Source organism: Gorilla gorilla, chromosome 2 (genome assembly GCF_029281585.2).
Source record: "Gorilla gorilla gorilla isolate KB3781 chromosome 2, NHGRI_mGorGor1-v2.1_pri, whole genome shotgun sequence".
Classification (NCBI taxonomy): Eukaryota; Metazoa; Chordata; class Mammalia; order Primates; family Hominidae; genus Gorilla; species Gorilla gorilla.
Window position 1 is genome coordinate 52,657,814 of NC_086017.1, and position 24,831 is coordinate 52,682,644.

Below are 24,831 nucleotides of genomic sequence, written 5' to 3' on the forward strand. Positions count from 1 at the left end.
AGAAGCCTGTTGGAGGGCAACAGAATTGGATTTAAAATGCAGCACCACCATATACTGCGTGACTTGAGAAAGCCTCTTAACCTTCCAACTTCAGCTCTCCCGGCTACATATGGAGAAGCTAGGGAGGTTCCCTCTTGCCCATGCTAGGAGTCCCCTCCAGAGGGAGAATGACCAAGGCCCCTCACTTCCCGCTCCAGCTCCTGGATGTGATTGGTCAGCTGCTTCACCCTGGTTTTTGCACCCTCTGATTCTGCCATCAACAGCCGGTTCTTTTTTGATAGCTCCACAATTTTGGTGGCGACCACGTCTCCGGCTACACCGGCTGTCCCTAAAATGAAAGGAATGGTGAGGTCAATTAAAAACACAGGCATACACATCAAACTCATGCTCCACCACTAACAGCACCAGGGTCTTAAAAGCTAAAGCTGCTTGGCATGAATGCTCATAAAGGGGCACTAGCTTAGGAGGGTCACCATATACCTAGCAGCCCTGGGACCCAACTCCAATGAGTGGAAATGCAGCCACTCAGAGGTTCAGTATGTTCTAGGAAAATGATAAAAACAGAAAGCAGAGTTTTAATTCTGTGAGACTCAGGTTTATCACTCCGATGCTTCATGTAATCCTCAGTGATAGGATTACATCCATATCCCTGTAATTTTGCTGTGCCCTCTAATGAGCAGGATGTAGTCCCCTTGGGCCTTCTATGACTCTGGGCTCAACCATTTGGCTTGCTTTGGCCAATAGCATGTTAACAGATAAGGTGCAGATAAGGTAGAGGCTTGAAAAGCACTCGTGCAGTTAAACTCGCTGTGTTTGCTTATGCCCTCTCCACAGGAAGAACATACCTGGCTGGCTGGTCTCAAGAATAGAAGAGAGACATGTTGAACAAAGTGGAACCAATCTAGCCAAGCCTGGCCTAGATCGGCCAATCCCCAACCAACCCACAGATGTTTAAGCCAAATAAATGCTTACTGCTGCTGAGATTATGTGGTTGTTTCTTAGAATTTGGTGGTAACACCTACCCAATAGAAAGGCATACATTCATTTAGCAAATATTTATTTTCTACCAAGTGCTGGGTCCTCTTGGTGTTAGGGATTCAGTGGTGGATAAAAAAGACTTATGGAGTTTACATTCAAGTAGGGAAGACAGATAATTTAAAACATCAAAGAAATAAATATGTATTCTAATATGTAGCAGGAATAAGTGCTAGGAAATACACTGGAGCTGGGCAAGGGGGTAAGAACGAGGGAGGTGATGCTATTTTAGATGGAGTGGCCAGGAAAGGCTCTCTGAGGAGGTGATCTGTGAAGAGAGACCTGAGTGAATGAACTGAGGGCTCAAACCATGAAGAGTGCTCTCACCTAGGAAGAACATTCTAAGCAGAGGAAATGGCAAGTACAGAGGTCTTGAGGTGGAATGTGCTTAGAGTATCTGAGGACCATCAAGGACTCCAGAGTAGCTGGAAGGCTACTTGCAGTGGGCAAAGGAAGGAGGCTGTGGAAGGTGGCTGGAGGATGTGAATGGGGAAGTTGTATGGTATGGGAGCTGTGTGGAAGGCAGGCACCGGGAGCTAGTCCAGCATCGTCACCGACTAGGTGGGTAGCCCTGACAGTCCCTTGCCCTCTCTGGAGTGCAGCTCCCCTATCTGTGCAATGGCAGAGGTGGTCAGATGGTCTGCAAGTTTCCTGAACACTTCTGACACCATAGCAGGGAGTAACTGGCAGTCCTATTTTTTAGTCCTACTTTTTAACATGACCATCATATGCCTCAGAACAAGAAGAAGGGTGACAACTGGTGGAAAGCAAACAGGCACTTGATGGCTTTCAAATCACCTCAGCCCAGGCTTACTCCTGCCAGCCTGGGCGAGGCAGTGAGTGGGGCAACTAGGAGTAGCTGCCCTTGGAATCTCATGTCTGCTGAAGAAGACAAGGACACACCAAGAGAAAAGGCTCAGAGCAGACCTGGAGCCCTGGAGTATCTAGAGGGAGACAGGCGCCATTCAGCACCAAGATGGCACATTTTGGTCCCTGGCTCCTTTAATAGGTTGTGTGTCAGGAGGGTAACGGGGGTGGTGATAATAAAGGATCACTGTGAAAATCATGAACTCTAGCAGTTAAAGAAATGCAATTTCAGCAGAGGTCTGGTTCTGGTTAAGATGGAGTAAGCGCACTCTACCCTGTCTCTTTTGCTGAATACAACCAAAAGCCCTGGATAGGATGTGTGAAGCAGCTACCTGAGGGTTCTGGACATAAATGGTAGCAAGCATATCGGGGAAGGAAACCGGACCTAGAATTACAAATGGTCCAGTGGTACGTTTCCTCCCAAGACACAAATCAGCACAAATTCTGGAACTGGCTATCAGAAAGAGGTTCAAGAGAAGGTCTTTCTAGTCCAAAGAGCAGGAAGTGGGGCTCAGACAGAATGGAAAAAATCCTCTGGGTATTTTTTTTTCCTATTCTTTCCCAACCCTGTCTCCAGGCAAGCTCTACTGTTGAAGCTGCAACCCCTTGATAAATGGGGGCGGCAGTGGATGGGCAAACACAGAAATGCTAACTATCTGGCTAAATAGAATAGTTTTCCCTTTGGGTTCTTTAAAATACGTATAATAGTTGAGCAAAAAGTATAGCATTGACTGATGGGATTTTCAATATATATAGATATAATACATATAAAAACTGCAATAGAAAGGGAGAGGTAAAGGGACCTGAATGGTGTCTACATTCCATTTGAAGTGGTAAAATATTAGTTCTATGTAGACTATGAAAGGTAATAAATATTTTGTAATCACTAGATCACTAAAAAACTGTACAAAAAATATAGTAAGCAAACAAAACCCAAAGGAATCACTAAAAATCCAGCCAAAAGAAACCGATCTATCAACTCTCAGTAGCCTGTCACTTGCAGCACAGTTTAAAAACATAAATGGAGGCCAGTCGCGGTGGCTCACACCTGTAATCCCAGGACTTTGGGAGGCCGAGGCGGGCAGATCACAAGGTCAGCAGTTCGAGACCAGCCTAGCCAACATGGTGAAACCCTGTCTCTACTAAAAATACAAAAATTAGCTGGGTGTGGTGGCACACACCTGTAATCCCAGCTACTCAGGAGGCTGAGGCAGGAGAATCACTTGAACCCAGGAGGTGGAGGTTGTGGTGAGCCAAGATCGTGCCACTGCACTCCAATCTGGGCAACAGAGCAAGACTCTGTCTCAAAAAGAAAAAAATTAAAAACATAAATGGGCTTGTCAGATTTTCTCTCCAAAACGTGAGAATGAAAATCAGAAATGGTGACTTCAGAGTGAAGACTGGATTTAAGTGGTTTTCAGGGATGCTTAGGGCTGGCAGTCAGATGAGGCCACAACCAAGTCTGGGCTTTGGCAAAGCTTGCAAGAGACAGTTAACAATGAGAGGGGCTGGGGAAGAGGGAGTAACCCCAGATCTGCTTCCCAGGTCTGCTGGGTGGAGATGTATCTCCTGCTCCCCCTGGAGCCCATCAGCTTCTCTACAGCCTTGCAAAAGTGCAAGTGGCCCCTTCCACAGCTGAATCTGTAACCAGGCTGAGTGTAGGCTTCCTTAGCCAGGCTTTGTGTTTTTTGTTTCAGACAGAAAAGGTCAAAGAATGGAGGGAGGTGCATTAGGCTACCATGAGTTTTTAGGATACCAAATTCCCCTTGCTTTGTAATTCAGCATTGACTGACCAGAGCTTTGGTCCTATGAACGTACCTATCCTCAAACGCATTTACTCTCAAAGGCAAGGACGATAGTCTGGTAGATGCTGAGTCAGCCCTGTTGCTCTCTGTGATTGGTGACATCTATAATACTTTCTTATTTATTAGCCATCTGGGAATTGCTCAATGGGTATATACATAACAGAGGACAATCAAGTCCAAAGTCCTCACTACATCAGCAGGGCGAAAGTCAAACTCAAAACCACAGAGCCAATGTCCAGCTCACAACCATGATCAAAGGTCATTCCCAGACCTGCAAAGCCAAGGTCCTCACCAGACTCATGGGGCCACCATGAGGTCTCCACCAACACAGCTAAGGTCTAGTCCAGACTTACAGGGCCAAGGCCCAGCCCACACCTTGTTGGTGGTTGGGTCCCATGATATCCTCCTAGAACAGGTGACTCATCTACCTTTCTGGAGCAGCAACAGCAGGTGCTGTAGAGTTCATACCTGGCTCTACCAGGGCTTTTTTTTTTTTTTTTTCAAGATAGGATCTCACTCTGTTGCCCAGGGTTCAGTGCAGTGGGGGTGATCATAGCTCACTGCAGGCTGCTGGGCCTTTTTTATGTTCACAACATGTGAGCCAGTGCACCAAGGATAAATGGATCCTGCCAGCCCCTGAACATGCTGCGAGCATGATGGTGAACCCTTGTCATGAGTCCCAGCTGGATCACCAACATTGCCTATGATGCTTGCCTGCTGGCCCTTCTGGCCCATTTTTAAATTCCTCATTGCTCCCTGTGCTCCGATTTTCTGGTGGGCTGGCCTCCCTGGGGCTGCTCTTTTCCTCTACCCTCTCCCTCACTTCCAGGACTCCTCTGGACAAGCTTGATCACAACTGACCCTTGGCACTCTCTTGGGAATCTGCTCTCTGGAACCTGCTGTCTGCCCTATCTGAAGTCCCTGGACTGCAGGGCAAGGACTATCACAACAATGGTGGAGCTACCTGTGAAGGCAAATCTGTCCTCTTCTATTTTCTTTTTGAGGTGTTTGATTTCAAAGTCCCTTTCCTTCAGCAGCTTATACAATCGCCCGTTCTCATCCACTGTTTCCCTGAGCTCATTTCGAAGGTGTTCAATCTCATCTTCAAGCACCCTACAAGGCAAAGGCAGAATTAATGCTCCTCCAAGGCAAAGGCCCTGGTGGGCAGGGGTCAGGCCTCCACTACCTAGGTGGACAGATGGACACACAGATGCAGACACACTGACGTGAAAGAAGAAAGATTTCAATGTTGTTCATTAGCTGGCTTAAATAGGGAGTTATAAAAAAAACCCACTCATAATTCATATTTCTTTTAAGCATCCATGGAACATGCATAAAAATATATTACAGGGCTGGGTGTGGTGGCTCATGCCTCTAATCCCAGCACTTTGGGAAGCCAAGGCAGGAGTTTGTAACTAGCCTAGGCAACAAAGAAAGACCCTCTCTCTAAAAATAAAAGAAAACAAAATTAGCCAGGCATGGTGGTGTACACCTGTAATCCCAGTGACTCTAGAAGCTGAGGTGGAAGGATTGCTTGAACCCAGGAGCTTGAGGCTGCAGTGAGCTATCATCCTGCATTCCAGCCCAGGTGACAGTACAAGACTCTGTCTCTTAAAAAAAAGTATTACAGGCTATAAAGGGAATCTTAGCAAATTCTAAATAATAACATTATACAGACTATTTTCTCTAATGGCAAGTGGCTGTTTTAGAAATCAATAATAAAAAATAGAAATAAAACAAGAAAACCCAAAACTCATCATATGCTTGGAACTAGAAAAACACCTTATACTCCTAAATTATTTATGGGTTAAGAAGAAATCATAATATGTATTATAAAGCATTTAGAATGGATTGACCACAGAAGCTGTATCAAAACTTGTTAAATGCAGCTATAATTAAGGCTCTAAGCTTCCTTCTATCACTTCAGCTGCATTTTACAAGTTTTGCTATAGCTCCGGTGGTACACACACACACACACACACACCCCTGAGAGATTTCAAACTTGCATTTACCTCTTCTCAAAACTATTTTTCGAGTTTGGCTCCCCTGCGTGGAGAAGGCTGAGGCCATCTGAAACCTCCAAGGGCTCCTCTTGGTCGTCAGCTCTGCTTTTGAGGCTCAGTTCTTTTTCCCTCTTTTTCTCCATCTGCTTCTGTAACCGTTTGTGCTGCATCTCCTGCATTGCCTTGAACTGGAGCCGCAAAGTGTTCTGTGAGCTTTCATCTGCTGCCATCCTGCCCTAGGCATCAGAAAAGAAGCCTCAGCTGAAGCAAACTCCACACCGAGCACTCAGCACACAGTCCGCCCTGTCTGCAGCCCCAACCTTGGAGTTTACTGCTTCGCGTTGCATGTATGTCCACGCAGAAGCCTGGAAGCTCCACCCTCACCTCAGATCACTAGAAACCCAAGGTTGAACTGAGCATCCTCCCCAGTTCCTGAACATGCCACCAGACAGCACATGGCATCAGAATAGTCTCCATCACTCAGACTCAACACTTGACTCTTGCCTGTCCCTTAAATCAATGGTTCTCAACTCTGGTTGAACATTAAAATCCCCTAGGAACTCCTAAATAACAATGCCTGGGACCATTTCCAGACCAACTAAATCCCAGTTTCTAGGAACAGGGCTTGGCCATCATTTCTTCTTTTTCTTTTTAAATTCAGGTATAATTCACATGCAATAAAGTACATAAATCCTGACCATACGGCTCAGTGAATCTTTCCATAGACATATACCTCTGTGGTGACCACCCAGATCAAGGTACAGGGCACTTACGGTCCCTGAGCAGGCTACTTTGTGCCCCTTCCAGTGAATCATCCCCCAAGGTAACCATTATTCTGACCGCTACCACCTAAGATTAATTTTGTCTGGTTTCTTTTTAGTCAGTCTATCAAAGAATAATTTATGTACAATAAAATCCACCAGGTTGGGTGCAGTGGCTCATGCCTTGCAATCACAGCACTTTGGGAGGCCAAGGTGAGTAGACTGCTTGAGACCAGGAGTTTGAGACCAGCCTGGGTAACATGGCAAAACCCCATCTCTACAAAAAATTGGTTGTGGTGGTGCATGCCTGTAGTCCCAGCTACTTAGGAGGCTGAGGTGGCAAGATCGCTTGAGCCCAGGAAGTGGAGGCTGCAGTGAGCCATGATTGTGCCACTATATTCCATTGTGAGTAACAGTGAGACCCTGTCTCCAAAAAAAACCCCACAAATTTTATGTGTACAAATGAGTTTTGACAAATATATTCACTGGTGTAAACCACCTCCACCATCGTGAAAGAACATTTTCATCACCCCAGAATCCTCCTTTGTGCCCTTTTGCAGTCAATTTCCAGCCAATCCCAATCCCAATCCCAGGCAAACTCTGGTCTGCTTTTGTTCACTACAGTTTTGCCTTTTCTGGAATTTCATGTAACTAGAATCATACAGTCGTTAGCCTTTTGTGTCTGGCTTCTTTTTTGCTCAGCACTACCTTTCTGAGATTCATCAGTGTCACTGCATGCATTATAAGCTCATTCGTTTTTATTACTGAGTAATATTACATTGTTTAAATAAACAAGAATTTGATTATACATTCACCTGTTATTGGACATCTGAGCTGTTTCCAGTTTTGGCTATTATGAATAAAGCCGTTATGAACATTCATGTATAAGAAGGTATTTGTGTGAATGTATGTTTTTATTTCTCTTGGGTAAATACGTAGAAGTGAAAATTCTGGCTTATATGGTAAATTTATGTTTAACTTCATAAGAAACTGCTAAACTGTTTGCCAGAGTGGTTGTACCATTTTACATTCTTACTAGCAATGGGAGTCCCAGTTGCCCCATCCTCATCAGCATTTAGGCTGGTCAGTCTAAATTTTAGACTTTCTCATTAGTATGTAAAATGGTATCTCAGCCGGGCATGGTGGCTCATCCCTGTAATCCATCACTCTAGGAGGCCGAGGTGGGTGGATAACCTGAGGTCAGGAATTTGAGACTAGCCTGACCAACATGATGAAACCCCATCTCTACTAAAAATACAAAATTAGCCAGGCATGGTGACATGTGCCTGTAATCCCTGCTACTTGGGAGGTTGAGTCAGGAGAATTGCTTGAACCCAGGAGGCAGAGGTTGCAGTGAGCTGAGATCATGCCATTGCACTCCAGCCTGGGCAACAAGAGCAAAACTCTTGTCTCAAAAAATAAATAAATAAATAGGCAGGGCACAGTGGCTCATGCCTGTAATCCTAACACTTTGGGAGGCTGAGGTGGGTGGATCACCTGAGGTCAGAAGTTTGAGACCAGTCTGGCCAAAATGGAGAAACCCCATCTTTACTAAAAATACAAAAATTAGCTGGGCGTGGTGACACAGGCCTGTAATCCCAGTTACTCAGGAGGCTAAGGCAGGAGAATCACTTGAACCTGGGAGGCAGAGGTTGCAGTGAGTCAAGATTGAGCCATTGCACTCCAGCCTGGCCGAGGTTGCAGTGAGCCAAGATTGCGCCATTGCATTCCAACCTGGGTGACAGAGCAACTCTGTCTCAAAATAAATAAATAAATAAATAAAATAAAAATAAATAAATTAATTAAAATAAAATAAAAATAAAATGGTATCTCAATGTGGTTTTAATTTGTATTTCTCTGTTGACTAGTTATGTTGAGCATCTTTTCACGTGCTTGCTGACCATGTGTATATCTTCTTTTGTGATGTGTCTATTCACATTTTTTGCCCATTTTTAAATTGTATTAGACAATACAATTTACAGTCACAATACAATCACTCACTGTTACTGAATGATCAGTTTCTTGTACATTCTTGATACTTTGTCTGTTTGAACTTCACATAAATGAAATAATAGAGCACAGACACTGGAATTATTAAATGCTCCCCTCACGATTTTAAAGTGTAGCCAGTGGTAAGCATCCCTGCCTTAAACCAACCTCAAGCCACATCATCTACTTATCATCCAATTAATCATAAATCTTGTTTATTTTCCATAAATGTCCTAAAATCTGCCCCCATGTCTCCATTCCCACTGATACCAGGCTCATAACCACCTTGGGGTATCTGCACTCGCTGTTACCTCTCCAGGAATGTCCTTCCCCTAGACATCTACCTTACCTACTTCCTCTCAAATGTCACCTTATCACAGAGGTCTCCTCATATCCTATTGTAGAAGGCATCCCTGCCCTTGCTCCCCATGCCCTTGCCCTGTTTTGTCTTCCTCCATGGCTCTGAGAGTCATCTGACACATTATATTTTGATTTGTTTACTTGTTGACTGCCTCTCTCCCTCCCCACCAGCTTCACAATGGCAGGCACTGTGTTGTTCATTGCTGTATCCTCAGTGCCTGTAGCAGGGCCTGGTATATGGCAGGCATGGAATGAATACTTGCTGAACAAATGAATAACATTTGCTGAAGGACTAGTTTCTCTAAACCACAGCTCTGAGCCTGACAGACTCCTGTGCAAAAAGCTTCAGCAGATGCCCCTTAGCCACAAAGCCAAGTCCAATGGCATTAAGCGCTTTGGATTTGGCCTCTGTGTCCTTCTAGCCTGTTTTCCCTTTCATAATGCCAACTTCTAGCTAGTTGTGTTGACTTTGCTCCTCTGTTCCTATACCTCCTTCTCCCCCAAAGGCTTAAATCTTGCTGGTCCTCCTACACCCAGCATGAATACCATGGTCCTTTTCTGACCCGCCAGGAGGAATACTCTACCTACCCAAACAGCTTCAACTGCTCTATCTGTACCTTCTCAATATACTTATCTCCATCTCACACACAGGGGTGGTCCCAGAGCCTGTACCCAGTTACTCTTAAACTTGCTTCAATACCAAATCCCCAGGACACAATCTAAAAATGCTGATAACCAGGTCTACCCCTAGAGAATCTGATTTAAATTAGTCTGGAGTGGAGACCAAGCATGGGATGGTATAACTGCTGCCCAGCTGGTTTTAATGTGCTGTGGGCTGAGCCCAGGGTTTGGCAAAGGTCAAACAAAAGCAGAAGCTCGTGTTATGTTGAAATTCCTTACCAGGCAGCTCTGCCCAGTAGGAGGAACTATAAAGAATTAACTCAGAAAACCTGTATTGTCCACACCCGCACATTCCAAAAAACAGGTTTGGCCTTTGACCCGCTCCTAAGAGAGAATCTCTGAGCCCTTGGACCATCCTTCCTGATGAGAGTGTTTTTCTTCACCTGGGGTCCTTGGGCCATTCCAGTCCATGTTAATTAACAATGTGATTCATTGCCAGGTGCGGGGTAGGCTGGAGGGGACTGGAGACCGAGTGACTAAGGTCAACTGTACCCACGTAACCATCTCCTAATAAAAACCCTGGACACCAAGACTCAGGGGAGCTTCCCTGCCTGGCAGTACTCCATGTAAGTTGCCACGAATTGTTTCTGGGAGAAGTAAGTACTGTCAACATGACTCCACTGGGAGAAGACAACTGGAAGCTTGCACCTGGTGTCTCCTGGACTCTGCCCTGTGTGCCTCTTCACTGATTTTGACCCGTATTCTTTCATTGTAATAAACAATACATGTGAGTATAATGGCTGGCCCAAAGGCTATATCCTCTGTTAAAAGATAAACGTTAGGCCAGGCATGATGGCTCACACCTGTAATCCCAGCACTTTGGAAGGCCAAGGTGGAAGCATAGCTTGAGCCCAGGAGGTTGAGACTACAATGAGCTGTGATCGCGCCACTGCACTCTAACCTGGGTGACAGTCAGACCCTGTCTCCAAAACAAAAAAAGAAAAACTTTAAACAAATCAAATTTAACAGAATTCAACTGAGCAAAGAATGATTCACAAATCTAGCAGCCCCCAGAACCAGAACAGATTCAGAGTGACTCCAGGGCTGCCACCTAGTCGAATAAGATTTATGAACAGAAAAAGGAAAGTGATGAACAGAAAGCACAAGTGAGGTACAGAAACAGCTAGACTGATTACAGCTGGCTGTTTGCCTTTTTTGAATACAATTTGAATAGCTGGCTGCCTGTGATTGGCTGAAACTCTGTGACTGGTACAAGAGTAGATTGCAGTCTGTTTAAATTCCTAGTCAGGTTACAGTTTACTACATACAGAGAAACCTTTAGGCTGAACTTAGAATATATAAGAAGGCAGCTTTAGGCTACAGTTAGTTTAACACATCCCACAGACATTTTTGTTTGGCTCTTACAGAACACTATGTTAGGATTTGAATTTGTTGCCAACATTCAAAGAATTGTAGTTTCAATATCAGATTTCCAGTGTCAACCAAAACAGTCAAACTCTGTAAAATATTTGAAGAGATGTACTTTTTTTTTTTTTTTTTTTTTAGATGAAGTCTCGCTCTGTCACCCAGGCTGGAGTGCAGTAGCACAATCTTGGCTCACTGCAACCTCCGCCTCCTGGGCTCAAGCAATTCTCCTGCCTCAGCCTTCTGAGTTGCTGGGACTACAGGCATGCACCACCACACCCAGATAATTTTTGTATGTTTTTGTAGAGACATGGTTTCACCATGTTGGCCAGGCTGGTCCTGATCTCAAGTGATCCACCTGCCTCAGCCTCCCAAAGTGCTGGGATCACAGGTGTGAGCCACTGCACCCAGTCTGAAGAGATTTATTCTGAGCCACATATGAGTGATCATGGCCTGTGACACAGCCCTCAGGAGATCCTGAGACCACGTGCCCAAGGTGGTCAGGGCACAGCTTGGTTTTATACATTTCAGGCAGACCTGAGACATCAATCAAATACATTTAAGATATATACCGATTTGGTCCAGAAAAGCAGGACAACTCCAAGGTTGGGAGGGGGGAGCTTCCAGGTGATAAGTAGATTTAAAATTTTTCTGGTAATTGGTTAAAAGAGTTACTATAAATAGAAAGGAATGTCTGGGTTAGAATAAAAGAGATAAAAGTTTTGATCATGCAAATGAAGCCTCCAGGTAGCAGGCTTCAGAGAGAATAGATTGTAAATGTTTCTTATCAGACTTAAGGTCTGTGTTGATGTTAAATGTTGGTCAACTTTTCCTGAATTCCAAAAGGGAGGAGGGCATAATGAGGCGTGTCCAACCCTTGCTTCCCATCAAGGCCTGAACTGGTCTTTCAGGTTAACTTTGGAGTGCCCTGGCTGAGAAGGAAGTCCATTCAGATGGATGGGGGGGCCTCTGAATTTTATGTTTAGTTTACACCAGCTTCTTTTATAAAAGTTTACAGATCTGGCAATGCTGGGCCCATAGTCCAGCTTCTTTTATAAAAGTTTACAGATCTGGCAATGCTGGGCCCATCGTCCCACACGGACAGCAGCTGCTATGCAGAGAGTTCCTTTGGTGCATAATAGGTTCTTTCCATTAAACCACTGTCCCTGCCAATTCCAGATGCTGCAGCTGGCACATCAGCTGCCCATTATCACTGCACATAAATGTTGTTCTTTCTCTTAAACCTGCTGGATTCACTTTTATTTCCCATCAGCCACAGCAGATGTTTTGGGTTTGTGGCTCCTGCTGTGGATTAAGCCCAGTGGCATCTCAGGAGGCTGGCTTCAGCCACTCCTCTACCTGGGAGGCCTTCCTCCCAGGCCTCCCCATCCCAGCCCTTTACTTCCCACTAACTCCCAGTTAGCCTCTAGGATTCCCCTCAGGGCACTCTGTGGAGTCCCAGAATCCCTAGGGCACCCCTTGATCACTAAACTTAACCTCAGTGTATTATAATTATCTATTATTTTATTTACATTACTTCCCTTTACAAAGAGACCTCTTAAGGGCAGGGGTCCTAATACCTTATTCATTTGCTAAATCTCAACATCTTGCCCAGAACAGGCCTTCAACTATCATTCGTAGAATTGTCACTGAATGAATGAACACAGTAACTTGTAAAGCTTTTCTTCTTTTCCACTCCCAATTTGCACTTGAAGTCACTGAGGAACTGGTACTCATTGAATGTACACTGTGCCCCAGGCAAATTACTTAACCTCTTTGCTTTCGTTTCCCATTTGTAAAATGGGACTCTGATACTTACGAACTTCACAGGGAGTTTGTGAGATTAAGTAGAAGAATGCATGGAAATAATTATCATTATCACTGTATGAAAAGTGGTGCTCTTGGCCCAACGAAGCCTCTGGGATAGACAGTAATGCCTGCACTGAGAGGACACCTGTGGTCCAGACCGGCCCCCAGAGTATTAGTATCTAATCTGTGCTATTCATGAGGCCAGTGGAGATTTGAAATTAATTATCTGGGCTGTGGCCAGGGTGTCTATTTTTATTTTTATTTTTTTGAGATGGAGTTTCACTCTTGTTGCCCAGGCTGGAGTGCAATGGCACGATCTCGGCTCACAGCAACCTCCATCTCCTGGGTTCAAGCGATTCTCCTGCCTCAGCCTCCCGAGTAGCTGGGACTACAGGCGTGCACCACTACGCCCAGCTAACATTTTTGTATTTTTAAAGCTTCCCAGGTGAGCCTAACGTTCAGCTGGTTTGAGAATGAGAGGTGTTAAGCACTCTGAGAGGCTGTCTGGGGAGAGAGAAGCTGCAGGAGAGACAGGCATCTCAGTCAATTTGAAGCTGAATGCAGAAGAAATTCACCTGGGTGGGGAAGGGACGGTGCCTGAGTGGGGGGCAACGGGCTCTACTGCCAGAACAGCGTGTGCAGAGAATGTGATGAGTGTGGGGAACTATGAAAGGTTCAGAATGGCCAGAGGGCAGGGCACATTTGGGGAGGCACCAGAAGAAGGGTCTGATCTGCCCAGCTAAGGAGCCTGGACTTTATCCTGAGGCGCTGGAGATGTTCAGAGGGTGCACACAGGATCAGCTTTGCCTTCTGCAGAGCTGGAGGCAAAGGGCCTAGCTAGGAGGGGGTCTCTGGGAAGCCATGTGGGCCTAAATCAAAACTGCAGCAGTGGAGATGGAGGAGGGGGAACAGGAATTGCTGCCAAATGGAAGGGACTGAAGGCAACTATGCAGAGAAGGAGAGGGGAGAAACCTAGGCGGTTTGGGTTTGAGTGACTGGGGAGATAGCAGGCCCTGACAGAAGAGCAGTTTTCCACGCTGCAGACAAGGTGGTGGACTTTGAGATGCTGGGTGGGCAGCTGGCTGGCTGAGATGCTGGGTGGGTCTGGGGTTCAGAAGGGAAGTCTGAGCTGGAGCCTCAGGTAGTTGAGACCTAGAGTATGAAAAAAGCAGCATGAGGAGAAGGTGTAGAGTGAGGAGGTGGGAGAGAGGGAAGGAGAGGGAAGAGGAAGAAGAGACAGCTGGAAGCAAGTAACAGCCTGACGGGTTCTTCTTGCCTGCTGTTCAGAAAACAATGCACTGAAAACAGCGAGTTTTGCAGCAAAGAAAGAGTTTGATGGGCCAGTCAAGTGAAAGCAGGGGAGGTAATTCTCAGATCTTCCTCTCACTGCAGTAAGCCATGATTGCACCACTGCACTCCAGACTGGGCAAAAGAGCGAGATCCTGTCTCAAAGAAAAACAAACAAACAAACAAACAAACAAACAAACTTCCTCTCCAAGAATATTAGCAAATTGAATCCAATGATGTATTTGAAAAATTATACCACATGACCAAATAGGAGTTACTTTAGGTATGCAAGGCTGGTTTAACATTAGAAAATCAATTAACATAAACCTATCACATCAACAGGCTAAAGGAGAAAAGTCACACAATCATATTAGTAGACACGGAAAAAGCATTTGACAAAATCCAACGCTCATTCATGATAAAAGCTCTAAGTAAACTAGGAATAGAGGGGAACTTCTTCAATTTGATTAAGAACATCTACAAAAAACATACAGCTACCATCATACTTAGCAGTGAGAAACTACACGCTTTACCCCTAAGACTGGGAACATGGCAAGATGTCCCTTCTCTCTACTCTCTTTCAACATCATACTAGAAGTTCTACCTAATGGAATAAGCCAAGAAAAGGAAATAAAAGATATATATTTTGGAAAGGAAGAAATAAAATTGCCTTGGTTGCAGATGACTGATTGTCTATGCAGAAAATCTCAAAGAATCTATTAAAAAAAAAAAAGAACAAAAAACTCCTGGAACTTATAAGTGATTGCAGCAAGGTTGCAAGAAGTAAGGTTAATATACAGAAGTCAAATGTTTTCCCACATACTAGCAATAAGCAATGGAAACCTCAAGTTAAAAATGCAATGCCATTTATATTAACACAAACATTGAAATACTTAGGTATAAATCTTACAAAATATGTGTAAGATCTATATTAGGAGAAATATAAAACTCTGGGAAAAGACTATAAACTATAAAACTCTGATAAAATCAAGAACTAAACAAATAGTTATCTCATGCACATGAATAGGAAGAATGAATATTGTTAAGATGTCAGTTCTTCCCAACTTGATCTATAGATTCAATGCAATTGCAATAAAGAAATCCCAGCAAATTACTGTATGGATATCGACAAATTGATTCCAAAGTTTATGTGGAGAGGCAAAAGATCCAGAATATCCAACACAATATTAAAAAAGAACAAAGGTGGAAAACTGACACTACCTGACCTTAAGACTTACTAGGCTAGGCGTGGTGGCTCACACCTGTAATCCCAGCACTTTGGGAGGCCGAGGCGGGTGGATGGATCACCTGAGGTCAGGAGTTCAAGACCACCCTGGCAAATGTGGTAAAACCCCGTCTCTACTAAAAATACAAAAATTGCCAGGTGTGGTGGTGGGCACCTGTAATCCCAGCTACCTGGGAGGCTGAGGCAGGAGAATCGCTTAAACCCAGGAGGCAGAGGTTGCAGTGAGCTGAGATCGTGCCATTGCACTCCAGCCTGGCCAACAGGAGCAAAACTCCATCTCAAAAAAAAAAAAAAAAAGACTTACTATAAAATGATAGTAATTAAGACAGTGTGGTATTGGTGAAGAAACAGACAAATGAATCAATGAAACCAAATAAAGAGCCCAGAAATAGATCCACATAAATAGAGTCAACTGATCCTTGACAAAGAAACAAAGGCAATGGTGCTGGAACAACGAATATCCACATGTAAAAAAGTGAATCTAGACACAGACCTCATCCCTGTCACAAATATTAACTCAAAATGGGTTATATACTGAAATGTAAAATGCAAAACTTCTAGAAGGTAATACAGGAGAAAATCTAGCTGACCTTGGGTTTGGCTATGAGTTTTCATATATAATACCAAAAGCATGATACATGAAACAAAAAAAATTGATAAATTCAACTTCATTAAAATTATAAACTTCTACTCTGTGAAAGATACTGTTAAGAAAATGAAAAGAGGCCAGGAATGGTGGCTCATTCCTGTAATCCCAGCACTTTAGGAGGCTGAGGCAGGCGGATCACCTGAGGTCAGGAGTTTGAGACCAGCCTGGCCAACATGGTGAAACCCTGTCTCTACTGAAAATACAAAAATTAGCTGGGCATGTTGGTGTGCACCTGCAGTCCCAGCTACTCGGAAGGCTGAGGCAGGAGAATCGCTTGAATCCGGGAGGTGGAGGTTGCAGTAGGCTGAGATCACTCCACTGCACTCCAGCCTGGGCTACAGAGAAAGACTCAAAAAATAAAAAAAAAAAAAAAACAAGAAAATGAAAGAAAAGAGAAGCCATAGAGACTGGAAGAAAACCTGCCAGACACATATTTGACAAAGGACTGCATCCAACATATACAAAGAATTCTGATAACTTAATAATAAGAAAATACCCCAGTTAAAAAGTGGGCAAGGCCGGGCATGGTGGCTCACGCCTGTAATCCCAGCACTTTGGGAGGCTGAGGTGGGTGGATCACCTGAGGTTGGGAGTTCCAGACCAGTCTGGCCAACATGGTTAAACCCTGTGTCGAATAAAAATATAAAAATTAGCTGGGCATGGTGGCAGGAGCCTGTAATCCCAGCTACTCAGAAGGCTGAGGCAGGAGAATTGCTTGAACCTGGGAGGTGGAGGTTGCAGTGAGCCGAGATCATGCCATTGCACTCCAGTCTGGGCAACAAGAGTAAAACGCCGTTTCAAAAAAAGAAAAAAAAAAAAAAGTGGGCAAAAGATCTGAACAAACTCCTCAACAAAAAAGAAATATGGATGGCAAATAGACATATGAAAAGATGTTCAGCATCATATATAATCAGGAAATTGCAAATTAAAACAAAAATGAGATACCATTACATACCTATTAGAATGGCTAGAATCCAAAACATTGACAACATCAAATGATGGCAAGAATGTGAAGCAACAAGAATTTCTATTTATTGCTGGTGGGGATGCAAAATGGAAAAGCCACTTTGCAAGACAATTGGGTAGTCTTTTTCAAAGCTAAACATAGTCTTGCCATATGATCCAGTGATCATATTTACCTAAATGAGTTTAACAATATATCCACACAAAAACCTGCACATGAAATGTTCATAGTGAGAGGTGACAGCGTGCTGGCAGCCCTCGCAGCCCTCGCTCGCTCTGGTCACCTCCTCGGCCTTGGTGCCCACTCTGGTGGCGCTTGAGGAGCCCTTCAGCCCGCCGCTGCACTGTGGGAGACCCTCTCTGGGCTGGCCAAGGTGGGAGCTGGCTCCCTCAGCTTGCAGGCAGGTGTGGAGTGAGAGGCGCCGTCGAGAACTGGGGCTGCACGCAGCGCTTGCCGGCCAGTGAGAGTTCTGGGTGGGCGTGGGCTCCGCAGGCCCACACTCCAAGCAGCCGGCCGGCCGCAAGCTCCTGGCAGTGAGGGGCTTAGCACCTGGGCCAGCAGCTGCTGTACTCAATTTCTCACGGGGCCTTAGCTGCCTCCCCGCGGGGCAGGGCTGGGGACCCGCAGCCCGCCATGCCTGAGCCTCCCCCTGCCACTGTGGGCTCCTGTGCGCCCCAGCCTCCCCAACAAGCGCCACCCCTTGCTCTGCAGCGCCTGGTCCCATCAACTGCCCAAGGGCTGAGGAGTGCGGGCACACAGCGAGACTGGCCGGCACCTCCGCCTGGGGCCCTGGTGCAGGATCCACTGGGTGAAGCTAGCTGGGCTCCTGAGTCTAGTGGGGACTTGGAGAACCTTTGTGTCTAGCTAAGGGATTGTGAGTGCACCAATCAGCACTCTGTATCTAGCTCAAGGTTTGTAAACACACCAATGAGCACCCTATGTCTAGCTCAGGGTTTGTGAATGCACCAATCAGCACTCTGTATCTAGCTAATCTGGTGGGGACTTTGAGAATCTTTATGTCTAGCTAAGGGATTGTGAATACACCAATCGGCACTCTGTATCTAGCTCAAGGTTTGTAAATGCACCAATTGACATTCTGTATCTAGTTGATCTAGTGGGGAAGTGGAAAACTTTTGTGCCTAGCTCAGGGATTGTAAACGCACCAATCAGCACCCTGTCAAAATGGACCAATCAGCTCTCCGTAAAACAGACCAATGGGCTCTCTGTAAAATGGACCAATCAGCAGGATGTGGGTGGGGCCAGATAAGAGAATAAAAGCAGGCTGCCCCAGCCAACAGTGGCAACCTGCTGGGGTCCCCTTCCATACTGTGGAAGCTTTAGTTCTTTCGCTCTTTGCGCTAAATCTTGCTACTGCTCACTCTTTGGGTCCACACTGCCTTTATGAGCTGTAACACTCACCATGAAGGTCTACAGCTTCACTCCTGAAGCCAGCGAGACCATGAACCCACCAGGAGAAATGAACAACTCCAGACGCGCCACCCTAAGAGCTGTAACACTCACCGTGAAGATCTGCAGCTTCACTCCTGAGCCAGCGAGACCATGAACTCACCAAAAGGAAGAAACTCTGAACACATCGGGACATCAGAAGGAAGAAACAAACTCCAGACACGCCACCTTTAAGAACTGTAACACTCACAGCGAGGGTCTGCAGCTTCGTTCTTGAAGTCAGTGAGACCAAGAACCCACAATTCCGGACTCAATAACTTTATTCATAATTACCAAAAATGAGAAAAAAACAAGATGTACTTCAATAAGTGAGTAGATAACCTGGTACACTCATACCGGGGAATATTATTCAGTGATGAAAAGAAATGAGCTATGAAGCCACGAAAAGACATGAAAGAAACCTAAATGTGTATTGTTAAGTGAAGAAGCCGGTCTGAAAAGGCTACATGCTGTATAATTGCAAACTGTATAATATTCTGAAAAAGGCAAAATTACAGAGAAGTAAAAGATACCAGTGATTGTAAATCCCTTCTAAATGAAAAATATCAGTGGTTTCCAGGGGTTGGCGGGAAGGAAGAATGAACAGTAAAGCCTAGGGGGTTTTTGGGGAGGTGAAACTGTTCTGTATACTTTAATGGTGGATACACAGCGTTACACATTTAGCAAAACTTGTAGACCTGTGCAACCTTAAGCAATGAACACTGGCCAGGTGTGGTGACTCACACCTGTAATCTCAACACTCTATGAAGCCAAGGTGGGAGGACCACTTGAGGCCAGGAGTTTGAGACCAGCTTGGGCAACATAGCAAGACCATATCTCTACAAAAAATAAAAAAATTAGCCAGGCATGGTGGCATGTGCCTGTGTTCCCAGTTACTTAGGAGGCTGAGGTGGGAGGATTGCTTGAGCCCAGGGGTTGGAGGCTACTGTGAGCCATGATCATGCCACCGCACTCCAGCCTGGGTGACAAAGTGAGACCCTGTCTCAAAACAGCAGCAGCAACAACAACAACAACAGATGAATTCTAATGTAAACTATGGACTTTAGTTAGTAATAACATACCAATATAGTTGTATCAATGATAACAAATGTACCACACCAATGCAATGTGTAAGATGTTAACAACAGAGGAAATGGGAATACGGAATGTATAAAGGAACTGTTTTTTGCTTAATGCTTCCAAAAATCTGCTTTAAGTCTATTAATTTTCTTTTAAAAGTAAAGGCTAAGCTGGGCGTGGCTCACGCCTGTAATCCCAAGACTTTGGGAGGCTGAGGTGGGCGGATCACCTGAGGGCAGGAGTTTGAGACCAGCCTGGCCAACATGGTGAAACCCCGTCTCTACTAAAAATAACAAAATTAGCCAGGCATGGTGGCGGGCGCCTGTAATCCCAGCTACTCGAGCCCGAGGCAGGAGAATCGCTTGAACCTGGGAGGCAGAGGTTGCAATGAGCCGAGATCGCGCTACTGCACTCCAGCCTGGGCGGTAGAGCGAGATTCCGTCAAAAAAAAAAAAAAAAAAGTAATAATAAAAAAAAAAATAAAGTAAAGGCTAGAGCTGCATGGAAAGAACTCTTGGCTCAGGTAGGACTTAGAGCCAGGGAGTAGGAAGAGTGGCATGCACTCTGGAGTCCTATGAGGAAGCAAGATCCCACAGGATATGGGACCATAGGTGACAGGGACCAGTGAGGAAGGACTGAGACCCCTTGCCCCATCGGCCTGCCACTTTTTTCATTGTTTTTCTCTTCCCCTCTCCTTCTCTTTCTTCTTTTCTTTTACTGTGTTCTTTTCGAGTATTCTCAACAACAGTCTAGGGGCCTGGAGGTGTGGGGAGGCCGCCCACGGATGCCTAGTTTGGCGCCCTGTACACTGCTAGCATCTTCGTAGGGATGGGTTTGGGATGGGAGCGGGGTGATGCTCTGATTCTCAGGGCTGGACTCCAGGCTTGGAGGGGAACTCCCTCTTGCGAGTCCCCAGTCCTGTGGGGGCTGGGCCTGGAAGGGGAACTGGGAGATGCGGAAGTGCACGCCGTCGGGTCGCATCTTTCAGTGCGGTGCGAGAGGGCCCAGTGGCAGAGGCCCAGCAAACAGCGCTTGTCAGGCGGACCTGAGTTCGAGTTCTGACTGTGCCATCTACGCTATGACTTTGGGGCAGGCGACCCACCCTCTGCGCCTCACTAACCCATGTACTGCATGGAAAATAAGCGTCTGCCTGGGTTAGAAGAGGGCTGTGTGTGAAGATTCAAAGGACGAAGGGGAAGAGTCCTCGCTGGGCGCCCAGCACGCGGTGAGCGCCCGGCCAATGGCAGCGCGCTCGGGCTGGGGTTGCCCTCGGGCTCGGTTCCGCGCCCCCGGCAGCTGCGGGCTTTCCCAGCTCCGGCCCGGGCCCTTCCGCTCTCCCCGGCACTTACAGCGGTCTCTCTCCACTTCTCCCTTCTAGGACCGCCGCGGCTAGGTCACCTCCTCCGGACGCCGACACGCGCTGCCCTGGCAACCGTCACCAAGGAAACAAGCGACGTCACTTGCGCGTTTTCAACGCTACTCTACGGGGGCCGAGGGGGCGCCAAGAGTTCTGAAAGTGACAGAGGCGCTGATGGCGCGCTGGGCTCGATCTCGAGTGCGCTGGAGATTTTAAATCTTCTGGAGTATATTTTTAAAAAAGTTTTGTGGACCAAACGTTCTGCACAGAGATGCCCATTCCGCTCTCCTGTTGGGGAGTTAAAAAGCGAACGATCTCACCATGAAATTTAAAGTAGCCATTCAGATATATTTGAAAAATGTAAAACAGTGTGGGGAAAGGCCACGTTATGATGGTGAGTGAAGGAAGCAGGACGCAATATAGCAATGCTAAATAAATAAAGTTGTATTTATTTCAAACTAGGCACTAAAACAAGACCGAAATAGAAATATTAAAAGTGGTTATATTTGGGTGGTGGAATAGCAGTGCTGTGTTTTTATTTTTACACTTTAGAGGATTTTTAAAATAATGAACATCGTTTATTTTCATAAAGGAAAATACTTGTTTTTTTTTTTTTAAATGGCACCTTCCAATGTAAGACACTACTATATTTCAGGGCAATATGGGGGTGGGAGGCAAATTTCTAGGAAAGATGATTCAAGGGAGATTTCTATCTATCTATCTATCTATCTATCTATCTATCTATCTATCTATCTATCTTTCTATCTATCTATCTATCTATCTATCTATCTATCTATCTATCTATCTATCTATCTATCATAGAGTCTCGCTGTGTCGCCCAGGCTGGAGTGCAGTGGCGCGATCTCAGCTCATTGCAACCTCCATTTCCCAGGTTCAAGCGATTCTCCTGCCTCAGCCTCCTGAGTAGCTGGGATTACAGGCACCTGCCACCACACCTAGCTAATTTTTTTATTTTTAGTGGAGACGGGGTTTCACCATGTTGACCAGGCTGGTCTTGAACTCCTGACTTCAGGTGATCCGCCCACCTTGGCCTCCCAAAGTGCCGGGATTACAGGCGTGAGTCACAGCTCCTGCCCAAATATTTATCCAGGCCTTCATAATTTGAAAACCTTGGCAGTTGTTTTTCTATTTTTTTTCCTCATAAGGTGAATGAATACCCATCCCATAGACATGCATACATAAGATAGGGCACTAGACTGCCATCAGCACTGCAGGTATAAACCCGAAGTTTCCTGATAAAGGAAAAATGGATCTTTCCCGTTGGTCTCCAATTGCTGCCTGGTGAGCTGAGGGTGGGAGACGTATAATATACAGGTGGCAGCAAAGAGAGACAGGATAAAGAGTAGGATTCAGGTAGATGTGAGCCTCAAAGGATTAGGGTTTTTTTTATATGGTGTGTGTAGTGGGGAGTATCATTCTTTTGCCTCATGACCACGATGGGACTATGTGGCATAGGAAAAGGAATAGCCAGGTCTACTTAGAGGGCTTCTGGAAAGCATGGATCCTAGCAGAAAGCCAGGTTTTCATTAAAATAAGAACATGCTGTGAGAAAATTAAGGATGCAAGAGAATTTCAGAACCGACATTCGAGAATGTATGTATTAGAAAGTTTGGGAAAGGGGTAACATTTGCTCCAGCAATCCAAGGATTATTTTTGACGAGGATATCATTTTTACAGTAACCCATTTTTTAAAAAGCAGGGATGATTTTCCTCTAGGTTTGTTACTTTTCCACGGTCACCACTAAGGCTCTCATGCCATTTTTTTTTTCTGCCCAAAATTCTCTTGAGAATTTTCTTTAGTTTATAAGCTTGACATTTTATCATCCAAGAAGCTGGCGAATCCAATCTGGGTCACCAGTATTTCCTCATGTACAGTATACAGATGTTTGTTAATTCCAGCCCACTTTGTTTCTCTAACCAGAAGTATCTGTAGGACACTGCCCTTAGTTTTTTGCTTTTTAATTTGAAATTATATTGAGATTTTTATAGAATCACATGCAGTTGTAAAAAATAATATAGAGATCCCCTGTATACTTTTCCAGTTCTCCACAATGATATTTTGCAGAACTTTAGTATAATATTACAACCAGGATATTGACATCGATACAACCTACTCCTCTTAGATTTCTCCAATTTAACTGTACTTTTCTTTTGATTTGTCATGTGTCAGTTTGTGTATTCATGACCATCAAGATATCAAATACTGGCAGGGCATGGTGGCTCATGCACGCCTATAATCCCAGCATTTTGGGATGCTGAGGCAGGCAGATCACTTGAGGCCAGGAGTTCAAGACCAGCCTGGTCAACATGGCAAAATCCTATATCTACTAAAAATAACAAAAATTAGCCAGGCATAGTGGTGCTCGCCTGTAATCCCAGCTACTTGGGAGGCTGAGGCATGAGAATCGCTTGAACTCAGGAAGTGGAGGTTGCAGTGAGCTGAGATCGCGCCACTACACTCCAGCCTGGGCGACAAAAGTGAGACTCTGTCTCAAAAAAAAAAAAAGATACCAAATACTTACTATCACAAGGATCTCTCTGTTGTGATTTTATGACTATGTACACTTCCCTCCCTCCTCCTGCCCTAGTCCCTAACCCTTTACAACCACGAGTCTGTCCTCCATTTCTAAAATTTTGTCATTTCAAAAATGTTATATAAATGAAATAACTCAGCATGTACACTTTTTAGGATGGATTTTTTTTTTTAACTCAGAACAATTCCTTGGAGATTCATCCAAGTTGTTGTGTGTATCAATAATCCATTCCTTTTTATTGCTGAGTAGTTCTAGTATGAATGTACCAGTTTGTTTAACCATTTACCCACTGAAAGACATCTGGGTTGTTTCCACTTAGGAGCAATTATGATTCAGCTGCTATAAACATTCATGTATAGGTTTTTGTGTGAACATAAGTTTTCATTCCTATGGAATAAATGCCTAAGAGTGCAATTGCTGTGTAGTATGGTAACTGCATATCTAGTTTTAGAAGAAATTGCCAAACCTGTTTTCCAGAGTGACTGTTCCACTTTACATTCTTACCAGAAATGTTTAAGTGACACAGTTTCTTCACATCCTTGCCAGCATTTGATGTCACTATTTTTATTTTAGTCATTTTAATAGGTGTATAGTGATATCTCATTGTGGTTCTAATGTACGTGATGGATAATGATATTGAACATCTTTTTCATGTGCTTATTTGTCATCTGTATATTTTCTTTGGTGAAGTGTCTGTTCATGTCTTTTGCCCAATTTCTAACTGTCGAGTTTTGAGAATTCTTTATATATTCTATATACTAGTCCGTTGTTGGATACGTAGTTTGCAAATACTTTCTCCGAATCTGTAGTTCATCTTTTAATCCTCTTCACTTGGGCTTTCACAGAACAAAAGCTTTGATTTTGACAAGGTCCAATTTATCAATTCCTTCTTTTATGGATTGTGCTTTTGATTTCAAGTCTAAGAAAGAACTCTTTGCCTAGCCCTGGGTCCCAAAGATTTCCCCCCATTTTTATAAAAGTGTTAAGAGTTTTATGCTCATGATTTATTTTGATGTAATTTTTATATAAAGGTATGAAATTTAGATCAAGGTTCTTTTTTGCTTTTTTGCCTATGGTGTCCAGTTGGTCCAGCACCATTTGTTGGAAAGCTATGCTTCCTCCATTGAATTGCTTTTGCACCTTTGTCAAAAATCAGGTTAGCTATCTCAACAACAAAACCCAATTCAAAAATGGGCAAAGGACTTCAATAGACATTAATCCAAAGAAGATATACAAATGGCAAATAAGCACATGAAAACATGCCCAACATCACTAACCATTAGAGAAATGCAAAACAAAACCACAAGATACCATTTCACACCCATTAGGATGGATATTATCCAAAAAATGGAAAATAACAAGTGTTTGCCAGGATGTGAAGAATTTGGAACACTTATGTATAGCTAGTGGGAATGTAAAATGGTATGTCCACTGTAGAAAACAGTTTGGTGGTTCCTCAAAAAGTTAAACATTGAATTACCATATAATTTACAATTCCACTTCTAAGTATATGCCCAAAAGATTTGAAAGAAGGGACTTGGCCAGACACAGTGGCTCATGCCTGTAATCCCA

At 44.5% G+C, this 24,831-nt stretch overlaps 1 protein-coding gene across 2 annotated transcripts in view; it reads right to left on the reverse strand.

The window, feature by feature from the left end:
- CCDC13 (coiled-coil domain containing 13) overlaps positions 1-20,850 on the reverse strand; it is a 68,014-nt gene extending 47,164 nt beyond the window's left edge. Inside the window, exons 1-5 of one of the 2 annotated variants that reach the window (XM_055381392.2) lie at positions 20,697-20,850; positions 18,343-18,545; positions 5,720-5,946; positions 4,672-4,820; positions 186-328 (exon numbers count right to left, since the gene is read on the reverse strand). In XM_055381392.2, coding sequence (XP_055237367.2) covers positions 186-328; positions 4,672-4,820; positions 5,720-5,940 — 513 coding nt within the window. In that variant the 5' untranslated portion in view covers positions 5,941-5,946; positions 18,343-18,545; positions 20,697-20,850. The remainder of the gene's footprint in view (positions 1-185; positions 329-4,671; positions 4,821-5,719; positions 5,947-18,342; positions 18,546-20,696) is intronic. The other variant, XM_019024034.4, reaches the window with a different exon arrangement.
- Positions 20,851-24,831: the final 3,981 nt, after the last annotated feature.